This window comes from Amblyraja radiata, chromosome 25 (assembly GCF_010909765.2).
Source record: "Amblyraja radiata isolate CabotCenter1 chromosome 25, sAmbRad1.1.pri, whole genome shotgun sequence".
Classification (NCBI taxonomy): Eukaryota; Metazoa; Chordata; class Chondrichthyes; order Rajiformes; family Rajidae; genus Amblyraja; species Amblyraja radiata.
In genome coordinates, this window is record NC_045980.1 from 16321675 (window position 1) to 16339080 (window position 17406).

Sequence of the window (17406 nt, forward strand, 5' to 3'; positions counted from 1 at the left end):
GAACCATCCTATCACCAACTAGAAAGCGGTCCTGTCTAATATCTACCTCGTTGGAGATCCTATGATTATCTGTAATCGAACTTAGATGGACTTTATTTTGCACTAAACCTTATTCCCTTTATCCAATATCTGTCCATAGTTTACAGATGGGTTATAATTAGGTGTAGTCTTTCCACAGACTGGACAGCACGCAACAAAAAGGCTTTTCACTACTTCTGTATAAATGACAATAATCTCAGCTAAACTAAAAAGGGCCAGGGTCACAATCAGCCAGCAAATCCCTCTTTATGCATACCTCCGTGAGCTATGTTAGGTTTTAAAAGTGGTTTAAGAACTTGGCCTTAAACTCATTTAAGAACTTGGACAGCGAGGAACATCGGTGCATTGGATGCCAGTTCTAATATTTTTAACAAATTAGCACAGTAGTGTTTATGCAGTTGTGGAAATAGAATGCACATCTTAGCCGAGTCCCTCAGAGAATTCTTCGACCACTTGATACTGAAACGGAATAGAGGCAAATGATTCTTGATTCTGAGGGGTGGCTTAAACAGAAGATGATGTGGGAAATCAAGTCAGATTGATTTCCCTGTGTTGGAAATGTCAAAGACTAGAGAGCGTAGCTTTAAAATGAGAGGGGGAAATGTTTAAAGGAGATGTGTGGGGCAAGTTGGGTGGTGGGTGTCTGGAATGAGTTATAAAGTCTGTAGTTCCTATAATGATGTTAACAATTTCAGGACTCAAAGGCCTGAGATAATATGGAGAGGTTAAAGGGGTTCTTAAGGGGTTGGACAGGCTAGATGCAGGAAGATTGTTCCTGATGTTGGGGAAGTCCAGAACAAGGGGTTACAGTTTAAGGATAAGGGGGAAATCTTTTAGGACTGAGATGAGAAAAACATTTTTCATACAGAGAGTGGTGAATCTCTGGAATTCTCTGTCACAGAAGGTAGTTGAGGCCAGTTCATTGGCTATATTTAAGAGGGAGTTAGATGTGGCCCTTGTAGCTAAAGGGATCAGGGGGTATGGCGAGAAGGCAGGTACAGGATACTGAGTTGGATGATCAGCCATGATCATATTGAATGGCGGTGCAGGCTCGAAGGGCCGAATGGCCTACTCCTGCACCTATTTTCTATGTTTCTAACAGGCTAGGACTCTCTTCTAAGGTTTGCAGGAAGATGAGGGATGATCTTATAGTGATGTACAAAATCACGAGGAATAGATCGGGTAGGCGCAGAGTCCTTTGCCCAGAGTAGGGGAGTCAAGAACCAGAGAGCATAAGTTGAAGGTGAGGGGGGAAAGATTTAATTGGAACCTGAGGGATAACCTTTTCACACAGTGGTGGGTGCATGGAACGAGCTGCCGGAGGAGGTAGTTGAGGCAGGTACTATCGTAACGTTTAAGAAACATTGGGACAGGGACAGGATAGGTTTAGAGGGATATGGGCCGAACGCACGTCGGTGGGACCAGTGTAGATGGAACATGTTGGTCAGCATGGGCAAGTTGGGCCGAAGGGCCCGTTTCCACGCTGTGTGAATCCATAAAGCATGAAATCAATATTTTGGAATTATTTAATGAGAATTATTTTCTCCTTTCATCTATTCTCAGGTTATGTGGGAGCTGCCACAGTTGGAGCTGCTGCCTGGTGGTTTATAGCTGCTGAGGATGGACCTAGGATTACTTACTACCAGCTGGTAACGTATAGTTATATTGTTAACATGGAAGCTCTTCATTACACATTTTGCCTGGGCACATGTGCACATAAATCTGATGTATTGGATCCTGGTTTTAATATGTTTAGCACAGTAGCATTTATGCAGTTGTAGAAATACAATGCTCATCTTAACTAGGTGCAAATAACAGCGCACATCTCATTATTTTATATTTGAGAACTCAAAATGTAAAAGTAATGCCAGGCAATAAACTGAAGCTGGGAGGTTCATTCTGAAGAAGGGTCCCAACCCAAAATGTCACCCTGATTCTGAAGAAGGGTCCCGACCCAAAATGTCACCTATCCATTTCATGTTGGGACCCTTCTTCAGACCGATTGTATGTTCCCGACCCAAGGCGTCTCCTGTCCATTCCCTCCACCGCTGCTACTGGACCTGCTGAGTTACTCCAGCACTTTGTGTTTTGAATAAACTAAAACTGTTGTATTTAGAATCGTTTCCAATTTTTTTTTTAATGCCTGGGCTCCTTTTTTCTTACAACCAAGGCACACAATGCAAAGACCTGTTCTCTCAACCTAATGACTTAGAATTCATATTGTTCCTTTACGGATGAAATTGAAAAAATATGAGGGAGCATGTTTGCAGGTGACTTTCCCAGACTGTACCCAAGTAACTCATTCTTCTTGGATCATAAACATTGATAGGCTTTCCCCCGCATCACTGTTATGCCACTTTTTTAAATGTGTCCTAATTTTAGCATGTCATTGGATAATGAAAAAGAAACATAGAAATTAGGAGCAGGAGTAGGCCATTCGGGCCTTTGAGCCAGCATTGCCATTCAATATGATCATGGCTGATCATCCAAAATCAGTACCCCGTTCCTGCTTTCTCCCCATATCCCTTGATTCTGTTAGCCCTAAGAGACTTCAAATTATCCTCCTTTTCCCTTTCTCCAAGTCTCAGGGCATTGAGGCCAAGGTTTATCCACAATGCTGAAATTGACTAATTGAATCGTACTACAGATTAAGTCAGAAACTTTAACTTAGAGATACAACATGGAAACAGTCCCTTTGGCCCTCAGAGTCCACGCCAGCCATCACCCGTTCACACTAGTTCTATGTTATCCCACTTTCCCATCCACTCCCTACACATTAGGTGCAATTTACGGAGGCCAATTAACATGCAAACCCGCACGTCTTTGGGATGTGGGAGGAAACCCACACGAGAACCTGCAGGCTCCGCACAAATAGCACCCGAGGTCAGGATCAAACCTGTGTCTCTGGCGCTGTGAGGCAACGGTTCGACCAGGAATTGTTATCCATGCAGGAAAATGTATTTGCCCAATGGAAGCATTAAAAATTTTATCTGACGTTTATTTTGTCATTGTTTTATTGCAGAGCCATTTTTTGCAATGCAGTGCAGATAATCCGGAATATGATGGCATTGATTGTACAATATTTGAATCCCCTTATCCCATGACAATGGCACTCTCTGTCTTGGTGACCATTGAGATGTGTAATGCTCTTAACAGGTTAGAAATTTTGCTCTCTCACCTTGAAATGATGTGCTTTCTGCTTGTGATTACCAATGTGGGAGGAAAAAACACAATTATGTTAAAATATGTGCAATTTGTTACAGCGAAGCAGGTCATTGAACAGTGGACTGTAATACTGATGCTCATAAAAAAATAATATATTTATATAATTGCATGAGTTATCATTTTCGAGGAGATGCTTTATTTCATTATCTTTGTTCTGTGGACAGATAAATGGTTATTTTAGCTAGAATGTACCACTTTAAAGTGCTTGAAATATCAAATGTGTAATTAAAGTTATGACTCATGAGAATCCCATCCATTTTCTTTGCATTTTTATCCTAACAACAGATTTACATTCTAAATGTTTAGAACTAGTTGATTAATTTATGACCATATGAAGTGAATTTATGCCCGTATGAATATTCTCAAAAACGTTGGAGTTTGCAAATGATCTGTTGGGTAGTTGATTTACTTAATTTATTGTGCAGAATTATTCTGATTCACCTGGCCCACGGTGATATTTTAGCTTGCTCCCGTGGTAGAAATGAGATGGAAACATTACTCAATATTTAGGCGTTTCTGCAGGCTCTAGATGTCGAAAAACATGAAAGATTAGTCATCCTGCATTTATCGCATATTTAGAACTAGACTGGCTGGCAAAAGCTTTGACTGAACATTTTGGAGGATAAATTATTTTTCTGCACTAGTAATTCCGTGACTCGGTTAATGGTCTTGAGATGGGAACTGAAGAGAACAGATTTGTTTTTTTTATATATGGGTGACACGGAAAATATCAGATGATTGATTTAAAAGCCTGTGCGATTAACTGATTCGCTTGAGGAAACATAATTTGTTGTTCTGACTCGTCTGTGATTCTCTACCCGTCATCTTTATTGCCCTGGCAAACTCTTCAGTTCGGGTAATTAGGGGTGGCCAGTATATACAGGTTCTCCACTGGTTGTGATGTTGTCTTAACTACAACATATTAATCATCTGGCATGTTGGACAGAGATGGAATTTGAAGCTGAGATGATGCATTTTGGTAGGTCAGATTTTCACTGTGTAGGTCGTAGGGTCCCAGGGAGAATTGGTGAGCTGAGCAACTTTGAAGTCCATAGAACCCTGAAAGTGACAGTACAGGTAGAAGGGGTGATGAGGAATTAATATAATATGAATTAATATAATAAAAATGAACAGCAGATACTGGTTTATACCAAAGATAGACATAAAATGCTGGAGTAATTCGGCAGGTCAGGCAGCACCTCTGGAGAAAATGGGTAGGTAATGTTTTGGCTCTAGACTGATGGGAGATATTTCTGGTCGGAAGACTTTTTCAGAGTCTGAAGAAGGGTTCCGACCCTAACCTATCCATTTTCTCCAGAGACGCTGCCTGACCCGCTGAATTAATCCAGCGTTTTGTGTCTATAATGAACATAGCATGCCAGCCTTCAACAGCCAAGGCATAGAAAATAACCGAGGGAAGACATGTAACTTTATTTTAGGTTATTACTGTCACATATACTAAGGCACAGCGAAAAGCTTTGCTTTGCATGCTATCCAAACAGATCAGATAATACCATGCATAGATAATCAGTTCAAACTCAGGTACTCAACATGTAAAACATTGGTCAGTCAAGTGTGACATGCAAATTGTAGGAACATCACCTCATATTTCGCTTGGGCAGTTTGCAACCCAGCGGTATGAACATTGATTTCTCTAATTTCACTGCTAGTTCCACTGTTCACATCCTTGTATCCGTTTATTATCACCTCTTCCCCAGCTAACAATGGGCTCCACCCTTCCTTGTTCATCTTTTGTTGGCCCTGCTTTGTTCTGGACATTTCCTACCTTCAGTCAGTCTGAAGAAGTGCCCTGACCTGAAACGTCTCCCATCCTTTATTTCCCCAGAGATGCTGCGTGACCCACCAAGTTACTCCAGTACTTTGTCTATCTTTAATCAGGCCACCCCTGGAGTATTATGTGCAGTTCTGGTCACCACACAATGGAAATGATGTGATGCACTGGAGAAGGTGCAGAGGCGATTCTCCAGGCTGTGATCTAGATTGGAGCTTTTCCGTTGTGAGGACACTTGGGACAAACTGGATTTGTTTTTCCAGGGTCGGAGAGGGGAAGCTGAGAAGAGACCTGCTACAGATAACAGATATTCTAGATTATGTGAGGGGAGGGGATGAAAATGCAGATGAGTAATAGGCCTCTTCCCATGGTGGGGGATATCTAGTTTGAGTGGAGTTTATTGTCACGTGCACCGAAGTACAGTGAAAAGCTTTTGTTGTTGCGTGCTAACCAGTCAACGGAGAGACAATACATGATTACAATCGAGCCATCCACATTGTACAGATAAATACTAAAGGAAATAATGTGAATAACGTTTAGTGCAAGATAAAGACAGTAAAGTCTAATCAAAGATAGTCTGAGGGCCTCCAATGAGGTAGATAGTAGTTCAGGACTGTTCTCTAGTTGTTGGTACGATGGTTCAGTTGCCTGATAACAATTGGGAAGAAACTCCCTGAATCTGGAGGTGTGTTTTCACACTTTTATACCGTTTGCCTGATAATACCTACAACTAGTATTAAGTTTTGTTGGGGAGGGGGATACTTTTTCTTAAAGTGTGTTTGGTATCTGGAACAGGCTGCCAGGGCAGTTGGTGGAACGAAGCATGTGGACAAACAGATAAGTCGGCACGGTGAAGATATGAACCGAATGCTGGTAAATAGGATAAATAATTACAATGGTGGGCCTGGGCAGAAGAGCATGTTTCTGGTCTGTACTCGGCAATGACATGTGACACTGCGTCCAACAGATTAATTGTAAACAAATAAAACCCAAAGAGAATTCTGTAGGAAGGAACTGCGGATGCTGGTTTAAACTGAATATAGACACAAAATGCTGGAGTAACAGGCAGCATCTCTGGATAGAAGGAATAGGTGACGTTTTGGGTCGAGACCCTTCTTCAGACAGAAGGGTCTCGACCCAAAACGTTGCCCATTCCTTCTCTCCAGAGATGCTGCCTATTCTGCTGAATTACGCCAGCATTTTATCTATCTAAAGAGAACTCTTCTCCCTTAGAAAATGAATAATTCAGTCTAAAGATGATTATAAATACTAACCCGATGTCTCGTAGAGTTCCGTGCATTTTTATAATGTTTAAACATATACTGTTATTGGTACGTTTAATGATGCAGAGAGGTCTAGGGTATAATTTTAAGTAAGCAATGCAAGCAAGTGTGGCTTTCAGGAACTTATCTCTGTCATGTTTCTATTTCAGTTTATCGGAGAATCAGTCACTCCTGAAGATGCCTCCTTGGGAGAATGTTTGGTTATTGGGTTCAATTTGCCTGTCAATGTCACTTCATTTCCTCATCTTATATGTGGAGCCACTACCGGTTAGTCAGATGACATTACATTTTTTTGTCATTTCTTGGGCATTTATAAGTATTCTGTTTTCTGAAAAAGTAATAGTTTGAACTTATTTAAGCCTCTACTTTGTTCTGGGACACCTTACAAAATGTATTTTTACTGCAACAATACTTCACACACTAGGTCTGTACACACACAAGGAGTGTTCACTTTTCCAAACACTTTGGTTGCCTAATTTAGGGAATGAAAATGTTCTGATGTGCCAGAGGTGACGATTCAAAGAGGAAGTGGATAAAAGAACATGAAAATCACATTGGAAAAGACTGTCCAGTTCGTCACCATTGCCCCAGTCTTTTCCATTGATGCTTTAGTGCTGCCCATGTTGATCTCATTCTCAAAAATGAGCATCTCGATTACAACTGCTGCTTGATATCCAATAGCATTTTGCAATGTAATCTGGTTTGCCAGAAGTTCCAGCACCAGCCACAGGGTATTTGGTGGAAAACCCTCAGTGTGTTCCATCAACCACTTGTGTTCAGTTCTGGCAAAACAAGGAACTGCAGGTGCTGGTTTACAAAACAAGACATACAGATGAAGAAGAAGTGTCCCAACCCCGACCCGAAACTTCACTTGTTTGTTCTCCAGAGGTGCTGCCAAACCTGCTAAGTTACTCCAGCACTTTGACCTTTTTTTACATTCAATGGTCTCTAGTTAACCATCCCACTTCTAGTGAATATATTCCTAGTTCAGAGTTCTTATTTTATTCTATTCTCTCCATGGCGTTACAATTTTGTTTTTTTGGCTTTGATATTCTCTTAACACTGCAGTGGTTTTTATTTGATTTTTTTGTATAAAACATAAATCCCATTTAGCTTTTAATTTTGAAAATCTTCACTGCAGTCCCACGAGTCCAGCACGCTAATCGACCTTTAAGTTGCCGATTAATTTATCTCGTATAACCTAATCATTTTCCAGTCTGGAGATTATCTTCTAGATGCAGATTGCTGCTCAATGTTAGGCCCTTGTTTGTAATTACCGGTGTAGTTGGTGATGGAGAAGGGAGTGAAGGGGGAGATAAGAATTTCAGAATGTAACATTTTACAGTATTTGATTCTTTCTATGAAGAAGCACCATTCATACTCAAGACAATGGTAGTTTATAAACTGGAAACATTTGGCCATTTTCCAGTGTAATTCTCAGGTTATTTTATCCACTTCCTCTTTGAATCATTGTGCAGCAGAACATTTAATTCATTAAATCAAGACTATTAAAGGAAAGCAACTAATTTCTCATTCTACTGGTGACTAGACTTTGTCAACCCCTCGAGCAACTTTGCATTAATTACCCTTTCTAAACGATGCAGTTGACAGAAGACGTGTATAAAATCTCCTGCCCCGCAAACCATTCCCATTTCAAATTCTACACGTCTAATTTGATAATTTGAAGAGAGGTGTGTCAAGAGTGTCAATAGAGAGCCAGTGGCTGAAGTGTAGCTGGACTTTAATAAGGTCCCACACAGGAGATTAGTGGGCAAAATTAGAGCACATGGTATTGGGAGTAGGGTGTTGACATGGATAGAAAATTGGTTGGCAGACCGGAAACAAAGAGTAGGGATTAACGGGTCCCTTTCAGAACGGCAGGCAGTGACTAGTGGGGTGCCGCAAGGCTCGATGCTGGGACCGTAGTTATTTACAACAAACATTATTGATTTAGATGAAGGAATTGAAAGTAACATGAGCAAATTTGCAGATGACACAAAGCTGGGTGAAAGTGTGAGCTGTGAAGAGGATGCTATGAGGATGCAGGGTGATTTGGACAGGTTGGGTGAGTGGGCAGATGCATGGCAGATGCAGTATAATGTGGATAAATGTGAGGTTATCCACTTTGGTGACAAGAACGGGAAGGCAGATTATTATCTGAATGGTGTCAGGTTAGGAAAAGGGGAAGTACAATGAGACCTGGGTGTCCTTGTACATTAGTCACGGAAAGTAAGCATGCAGGTACAACAGGCAGTGAAGATAGCTAATGGCATGTTGGCCTTCATAACGAGAGGAGTTGAGTAAAGGAGCAAAGAGGTCCTTCTGCAGTTGTACAAGGCCCTGGTTAGACCACAGCTGGAGTATTGTGTGCAGTTTTGGTCTCCTAATTTGAGGAAGGATATTCTTGCTATTGAGGGAGTGCAGCGCAGGTTCACCAGGTTAATTCCCGGGATGGCGGGACTGTCCTATGATGACAGAATGGAGTGGCTGGGCTTGTATTCACTGGAATTTAGGATGAGAGGGGATCTTATAGAAACATAAAATTATTAAGGGATTGGACACGCTAGATGCAGGAAACATGTTCCCGATGTTGGGGGAGTCCAGAACCAGGGGCCACAGTTTAAAAATAAGGGGTAGACCATTTAGAACTGAGATGAGGAAAAACTTTCACACAGAGTTGTGAATTTGTGGAATTCTCTGCCTCAGAAGGCAGTGGAGGCCGATTCACTGGATGCATTCAAGAGAGAGTTAGATAGAGCTCTTAGGGCTAGCGGAATCAAGGGGTTTTGGGAGAAGGCAGGAACGGGGAACTGATTGTGGATGATCAGCTATGATCACTTTGAATGGCGGTGCAGGATTGAAGGGTGTTGACTGTGTCTGCAGGTGATTTAAAATCCACCCACATAAGGGTTATTGTAATAATGTGCTTATTAGTAATTGGCAGACACGAGGAGCTGCAGATGTTGGTTTACAGAAAAAGGCAAAGTGCTGGAGTAACTCAGCGGGTCACGCCGCATATCTGGAGAAAGTGGATAGGTGACGTTTTGGGATGGGACCCTTTAGACTGATTGTAACACGGGAGAAGAATGCTGGAAAGGGGGAGAGGCAGGACTGGATCAGTCTGCTCTGCAGGAACCCACTTTTAAAGTTGCAATTATTTTACTTTGTTTTGCCACGTTTCGGTTCAGGAATCTTCATTCTGTAGAAGGGTCCCAACCCATATTCTCCAGAGATACTGCCAAACCCACTGAGTAACTCTAGCACTTTGTGTCTGTATTGGAAAACTGGACTGTAAATTACGTTTAAATTTTTTAATTTGGTTACTTTTGTGGGTAATTTCAATGAAGTCTCTACTTCTATTCTCCTCCACCTTTACTGAAGTCTGAGAACAGGTTTAAGGTGAGGGGGGGAAAGATTAAATAGGAACTCGAGGGGAAACTTATTTTTACACAAAGGGTGATAGTTGTATGGTAAAGCTGCCGGAGGAGGTAGTGGAGGCAGGTGCTATCATAATATTTAAGAGACATGGATAGCTTAGTTTAGCTTATAGTCACGTGTACTTGGGTACAGTGAAAAGCTTTTTTTACGTGCTAACCAGTCAGCGGAAAGACAATACGTGATTACAATCTAGACGTCCACAGTGTGCAGATTGTACATAATAAAGGGAATAACATGAATAACATTTAGTACAAGATAAAGTCTAGTAAAGTCCAATCAAAGGGCGTGAGATGGTTTCCAATAACGATTATAGTACAGAACTGATCTCTTTTGCTGGTAGGATGGTTCAGATACCTGATAACAGTTGGGTAGGATATGTATAGAGGGTTATTGGCCAAGTTATGGGCAGGTGAGACTTGGGTAGATGGGGCATACTGGTCAGTGTAGACAAGTTGGGCTGTTCTGCTGTATGACTCTGACTCTCCAAAGAGAGTAATGTGACATTTGCTTTCTCATTTCAGCTCATCTTCCAAATCACACCATTAGATGTAACGCAGTGGCTGATGGTGCTGAAAATCTCTCTACCTGTCATTCTGCTGGATGAGACACTCAAATTTATTGCTCGTAACTACCTTGAACCGGGTAAAGAGTATACTCTGCATAGTGGCAAACAGTGTGGTTTCTCAGCATACACAGAGGGGATATCCTGGCCATTTGTGATCATTTCTCTGCCTCTGGGTATCTGGCTATACAGCACAGACACTAATTTTGCTGAAATGTTCTGGTCTTGACTGAACTAGATCTGTCGTGGAATAGTCTCAAGGAAAAGACATGGCATTTGATTAATATTACCAAAATTTTTATCATTTAAACACCTGATTCCAAGAGTCTGTTTCTGCTGAATTTCATATGACCCATGTATGGATGAAGTTAATATTTTTTCCTGAGCTCAAATGAAACGGGATTGATTTTTACACAATTTAAGAAAAACATTTAAAAAAAATTAAGCTGTGCATTGCGTGTGTACAGAGATTAATACTATTTTCTGTAGTATTTTGTTTTTGTAGATGAAACGGCATGTACAAATGTGTTCTGTTTACTAATTTGTTCATCTTTTGTGTATAAATTAAGAACCAGTAAGCTACGGATGTATTTTTTTTGGCTGCGGATATGGAACAATTACTTGAGAATGTTAAATTCTTTGGAAAAATTTTAAAAATAATTCCATAGGTTGTCACCTCATGGCTATTTTCGTTGGGTTCTGTTTTAGTCTTTGTGCCTTCTGTCATTTGATTTTTTATTTTTATTTACTCCAAACTTCTTAATTTCTGCCCTCAGCAGACTACTGCTACCTCAGCCTGCTATTTGTTTTATTTCTCATAATCATTCCTGTATTCCCGGCTCTGTCATGTTTACAGTCCAAACGTGCTTGAGGTATGCTCATTTCTCCCTGTGCAGAACACACTATTTCACCACCCCTTGCCCACCCCACCCCACCCCTCCCCTCCCACCACTCCCTCACCCAGCCTCTTATTGCTTTATTTTTTTTCTCTCTCTCCCAGTAAGTCTAAGGAGTATTTATTTAAAGCACTAATTGTATATTGTAATGGTCTTAGCAGATTTCTTTACGTTTTTTTTTGCCACTTCAACTTGGATGTCGAGGGTTAATGCACATGTCGAGAGAAAAATAAAATGTGTTGGACTGAGAGAGGAATTTCTCAATGTCTCTTTTACTAGGCTGGTTCATTTAGTTCCTTCAAATGCAAAACAATAGCCCTGAATCTTAGGCCTTATTTGTTAGACTCTTAATTTTCACATAAATTTGAACAAGGTTTGAAGAAATATTTTACTCGTGCTCATTTGAAAACTCTTAAGTAGCCGAAAGCTGATTATGTTTAGACACTGAAGCAGAACACAAATATGCCACAGCGATATTTTAAACCTAGAACATGTAAACGCAAGCTGTTAGTAGCACACAGCCAAATACTCATTTGACATAATGTATAGAACTAAAAGTAAATTTTAACATACTATCATCATACTAACTTATTACAGCTGTAATAATCTAAATGTTGGATAATAGTGTTCAAAAGCATGTTTTCTAAAGTGAAATTTAAGTGAGGTGGTTTTTACATGTGTTAACAAGCCTAACAAACAGTGTTTTCTTCACTGCCTTCCAAAACCCATCAATTAAAGTGAGTATATTTTAATTTTTAATTGCCTCATTCCAGTTCTGGATCATTACCCTGAGTTTAGTCCAGGATTCTGGTATATTAGACCAACAAAAGTGATTAGATGGATCGTTTAAATAAATGTAAAAAATCATTAAAAAAAATTAGTCCTTTCATTGTGAAATTTGATGTGCTAATTAATGCAGTACTCTTCTGGGAAGATGTGATTTTTGTTTAGGACTAGATATGATTTCCGCTGTACAATTAGTAGTTCATCGGTAGCAAACTAAAATACACATTTTGAATATACAAATAGTGATTGTATCTGAATCCTGGATCAGACTGCCTTCAGCATGCCTGTCTGGTAACAAGTTGCTTGTAAACACATTAATCCAGATGGAGAAATCAGATGAAAGCAGTTGAGATCTTTAATATTAAATATCCTATCTTTTTGTTTCAAAAAAATTAGTAACTTTGAAAAAAGAAACTTGGTTTTACTGTAATACGTTCATTTCGACATTCCACAGTTGAAAAAGGGTAGTCCATTCATCAGCTGCTTTCAACATTAAATGATAACATAGATGGCATGTGCCACTAAATGATACGCCGTGCTTACATTGGGTTTGTTCTGAAGTCTGTTATTCTCTCTTGTTTTATTGAAATGTGGCCCAATGTAAATGTGTGGTTCTAAAGGATTGCCGCTGGTACTTCAACCATTCCTCTGTTCTGAATGCCATCTGCACCGTACAACAGCAATATTGTCAATACCCCTCATGAAAACCAAGGATACATTTCTTGAGCTAACTTTGAAAGCTGGATCTGGATTGTTGGTTATTTAGTGACGTGGGACGGCAGCTTTGCCCATGGATGATGTTTGCTTAATGAAAACAACTCTTCGATTCCAGTCAAAAAGCAAGAAAATAAAAACAGCATATGCAGGAAATTGAGGGGGGAAATGTGCCCAAAATACTCAGTAGATTAGGCAGTTCCAATGAAAAGGTTGACCTAGAATGATGATTTGTATTTGAATACCAATGAAAGAACAACAGGAATGATCTATTCCCCTCTCTTGAGCTGCCTCCTGCCAATGGCCAATTCAGTCTTGGCCTGGTAAACCCCTTAAATATAGCTGTCTGGGGTAGAGAATTCCAAATAGTTGCATTCATCTGTGTAAAGAAATCCCTCCTCCTCTCTTGATAGGGGACTTATTCAGAAACCATGTCTAGTTCGAGAGTCCCACTGAGTGAAAAGACCTCTTCGCATCCACCCTGTCAGCACCCCGTAGAATTTTAATTTTATAAATTGAAGTAAAATCTTACATCCTTCTAAACTAATGAACTGGTTAGGGCAATACTCAAACATTCTTCACAGATCAAATCCAGAAAGCAACATTCTGTGCATTGTATCTAATGCAAGTATCTAATGGAGACCAAATCTAATGCAGTCTTCAGCTAGTCTAACCAGCGCTTGTAAAGTTGCATCAAAACTTCACGACTTGTGTATTCCACGAGTCCCACAGATTACTAGGAGCCAAATGGAAAATTATCTGTACATCTGTTTTCTGTTCGTAGGCCATTTCCTTGGCAACATCTTATCCTGACCCATCTCCTCTTATCTTGTGCGTTAACTGTTTAAGAGAGAACCTTTCCAATGTCTTCTGGAAAATCCAAATCAACTAGTTCCTCTTTACTCGCTTTCTTAGGACGACAGATGGCACAATGGGCTAAGTGTTCGTCTGGCGACCGGAAGGTAGCCGATTCGAATTCCGCTTGGAGTGCATACTGTCGTTGTGTCCTTGGGCAAGACACTTCACCCACCTTTGCCTGTGTGTGAGTGATTGGTGGTGGTCGGAGGGGCCGTAGGCGCAGATTAGCAGCCACGCTTCCGACAGTCTGCCCCAGGGCTCACCACCACCGAGTGTGACTGAGGAGTGTATGAATAATGCGATGTAAAGCGCCTTGAGTATTCTAGAAAGGCGCTATATAAATCCCATCCATTATTATTAACATCCTCAAAGAATCTGCCAAATTTGTCACACAATTTAGTAAAACGGTAATTTCATAAAACATGTCAATTTCCTGCTTGACTAAACGATTCTCAATGCCCTGCTGTTACCTGCTCAGTCATGGACGTTACCTGCTGATTTTGTCAGGGATGACGTCTGTGTGCTCTAGTCTAAATTACTTGGGGCAAGTCTGTCAGGGCTCTTAAGTCAATAATACTGGATGTCAGCTGAAAACAAGATCATATTGAAACTTAAGATTGCACATAGACACAAGGAACTGAAGATGGTGGTTTTCATCTCTGGCCTTTGTCCATCCCTCTGCCTATCAACCCCTTCCCCCCCCCCCCTCCCCCTCCACACCTGTATCCACCCAGCACCTGCCACGCTTTGTCCTGCTCTTGCCTCTCTTCCGGCTCTTAGTCTGAAGAAGGTTCCTGCCCAAAATGTCGCATATCCATGTCCTCTGGAGATGCTGCCTGACCTGCTGAGTTATTCCAGCACTTTTTGTGCAAAGGACTGAGTGAGAAATTTGAGGACAACTGAAATTTATAGAATAGTAGCCAAGGAATCAATTTGCGTGGTGTAGGGGAGGAGTTATAGAGGGCACATCAACGATGTTCGTGCTCAATAAGGCAGCCGTTCAATCCTTTGATCCTCCCATCGGCTATTTCCTATTTTTAATCCATGTTATTATATTAAATGCAAAGCATTTTCAGTCAGAGAGGTGATCAAGGCAGTAAGCCCGGCAGATGGTGTTCAGCACACTGCTTATTTGGCTGCACATTGTCGTAAGGAACAAATTTTGACAAAAGTGTCAAAAGCTTCATAATTCTGAAAGAAAAAATCTATGGAAGAACTGGCGTGCTGAAATTGATTGAAACTGTTGTTGACACGGCGGGATTGGGGGTGTAAGGAGGGGGGGGGATAGAAGGAATCAATGTTCTGATTGGCTTTGCTTTCAACTGGGTAACAGTATTAACAGCAGTGTTGGCACATTGTGTGTACTCTATCGTTCTCGTCTCCCCACTCCCACCGTATTAATGCAAGTCTTTGTGCATGTTTCACTCATGTTCACGGGTTCTTTCACAGCTGGTATATGTGCTATCTATCTGTGGCACGGTTGCTTTAAGTCTTTACAAACCAAAGTTGCCTGTTCCTTAAATGCGATTCATGTTCCTCAGAATGGCTTGTTCATCTTCTATTGGAAATGCTTTCTCTTGCTTGTCAGTGAGCAGTTATCTAGCACGTTCTTCACTTTCTTCTCTGGAGCCAATTTGGTGACTCTTATCTTTTTTATTTTAAATGCATTATTTGAGCATCCAATCTGATAATATTTTTCCACTTTCTCAACAGCTATGGAAGATGAAGAGGAGAAGTAATTCCGTTATATAAAAATTTTCAGAAAACTAAGGTTCTTTTGTTATTGCGTGCATGTGTGTTTTTAAGCACAACTACCAAGACCATTGCATGTATAATGTGCAACAATAGTATGCTATTTGGAGGAAAAGTGTGTTTAAAATATAGGACTTCAGAGAAACCTACTCTGAATTTGTGCAATACATCCTCATGAACTTTACAGTACTCCCAGAGAAGATATGTTCTTTGCTAAGACGATGACTCACAATCGCGGAGGACCCTCGATCTATGTGTAAAATTTTATTGAATTTATAAATTGTACATTATGGAAATGCACTCCTTCTGTTAGGTAACAGAGTCTGTGTATTAGGTCATCGGGACAAAGAACTACTTTATAAAAATGGCTATGTACAAATGCAAATATATTTATGAAAAACTTAGAGAAAAGATACAAATCATGAATGTTTGAACTGTAAATGACATCCTGTAGGTTAACAATTTCATAACTTCAATGTATTTTTTTCTAAGGAAAGTTTTTTTCTTCTCTTCGATGTGAGGCAAAGTGAGAGAATTCCCTCTTGCACTGTAATTTAACAATTTTAAGTTGTATTGCATTAACAGAACTGTTAGTGCATTAGGAATATTGTGATGCAGATATAACAAGAACCTTTCAGTTGCCAGAACACAGCATGTTTAATGTTGAAAACTGTAAATAAGATCTTATGTTTATTTCAGTGCTGACATTGTAACATGCTACACACACATTTCGTAAATTCAGGTAAATAAAGTTACTCTACATGATTTCCTCTGTACTATTTCCTACTTGGCCACAATCCAATGTATAGTATTCCCCTGAGAAAAAGCACAAAGTGCTGGAGGAACTCAGGCAGCATCTGGGGAGGGAATGCACAGGCAGGTTAAGACTCTTCTTCAGTCGTATTCTCTTCTTCTTTCCATGCAAGTTTAGAAAAGGTAGGGTGAGGGGGAGGGTTGGATGAAAAAAAGGGATTTAAGTGTGTAATGCAATTGGGGAAACACGGATGGGCAAGAAATTGCTGAAGGTGGATCATAGTGCACAAGAACAGGTTAATGTCAGCATATAAAATAGTGTGCTACCGCTTGGAGTGCATACTGTCGTTGTGTCCTTGGGCAAGACACTTCACCCACCTTTGCCTGTGTGTGAATGTGTGTGAGTGATTGGTGGTGGTCGGAGGGGCCGTAGGCGCAGATTGGCAGCCACGCTTCCGTCAGTCTGCCCCAGGGCAGCTGTGGCTACAGAAGTAGCTTACCACCACCGAGTGTGACTGAGGAGTGAATTAATAATGCGATGTAAAGCGCCTTGAGTATTAGAAAGGCGCTATATAAATCCCATCCATTATTATTATTAAAATATGAATGTTAGTGATATTTTAGAAAATATTTAAAGTGGAATCTGAGGTCATTCAGTCAATGACTTTGGTCTTTGGCAATATCCCCACGTTTGCAGCATCAGAATCATTGGCTCGATGCTGTAAGTGTTTTTAAACGTTGAAATGCATCGAGTTTAAGGAAGTTTTCTTTAAATTAGTTTGTAATAAGGGCACTTTACCTCCCCTTTCCTCCCACAGATTTGAATTTACAGGTAATTGTCAATTTAATGAGATCCTAATTTTAGATCACCTTTCATTTAATTGTTCAGCCAGTTACTTTGCAGAATTTTAATTTGGGAAATAATCTCTAGACTTTAGAGATACAGCAAGGAAATAGGCCCTTCGACCCACCGAGTCTGCACCGAGCGGTTTTCACCCTGTACACTAGCACAATCCTACACAATACGGACAATTTCCAATTTTACCGAAGCCAATTAACCTACAAACTTGTAAGTCTATGGAGGAAATTGGAGCATCCGGAAGAAACCCACGTGATCACAGGGAGAGCATACAAACTCTGTACATACAGCACCCGTAGCCGGGATTGAACCCGGGTCTCTGCCACTCTAAGACAGCAACTCTGCCACTGTGCTGTCCATCTGTTCTTCGTGCTGTAGAACTAGAAGAAAGATTCAACCAGACTCAATCATATTTCTACATGGTAATATTTCCTTTTTATTCTATTAGA

The 17406-nt window shown here is 40.5% G+C and overlaps 1 protein-coding gene across 2 annotated transcripts in view; it reads left to right on the forward strand.

Moving 5' to 3' along the window:
- atp2a2 (ATPase sarcoplasmic/endoplasmic reticulum Ca2+ transporting 2) overlaps positions 1-16110 on the forward strand; it is a 103833-nt gene extending 87723 nt beyond the window's left edge. Inside the window, exons 17-21 of one of the 2 annotated variants that reach the window (XR_004415697.1) lie at positions 1603-1688; positions 3062-3195; positions 6489-6606; positions 10299-11972; positions 15307-16110. Coding sequence is in view for 1 of the 2 variants with exons in the window: in XM_033043270.1 (XP_032899161.1) it covers positions 1603-1688; positions 3062-3195; positions 6489-6606; positions 10299-10419; positions 15307-15332 (485 nt within the window). In the remaining variant the exon portion in view is untranslated. The remainder of the gene's footprint in view (positions 1-1602; positions 1689-3061; positions 3196-6488; positions 6607-10298; positions 11973-15306) is intronic. The other variant, XM_033043270.1, reaches the window with a different exon arrangement.
- Positions 16111-17406: the final 1296 nt, after the last annotated feature.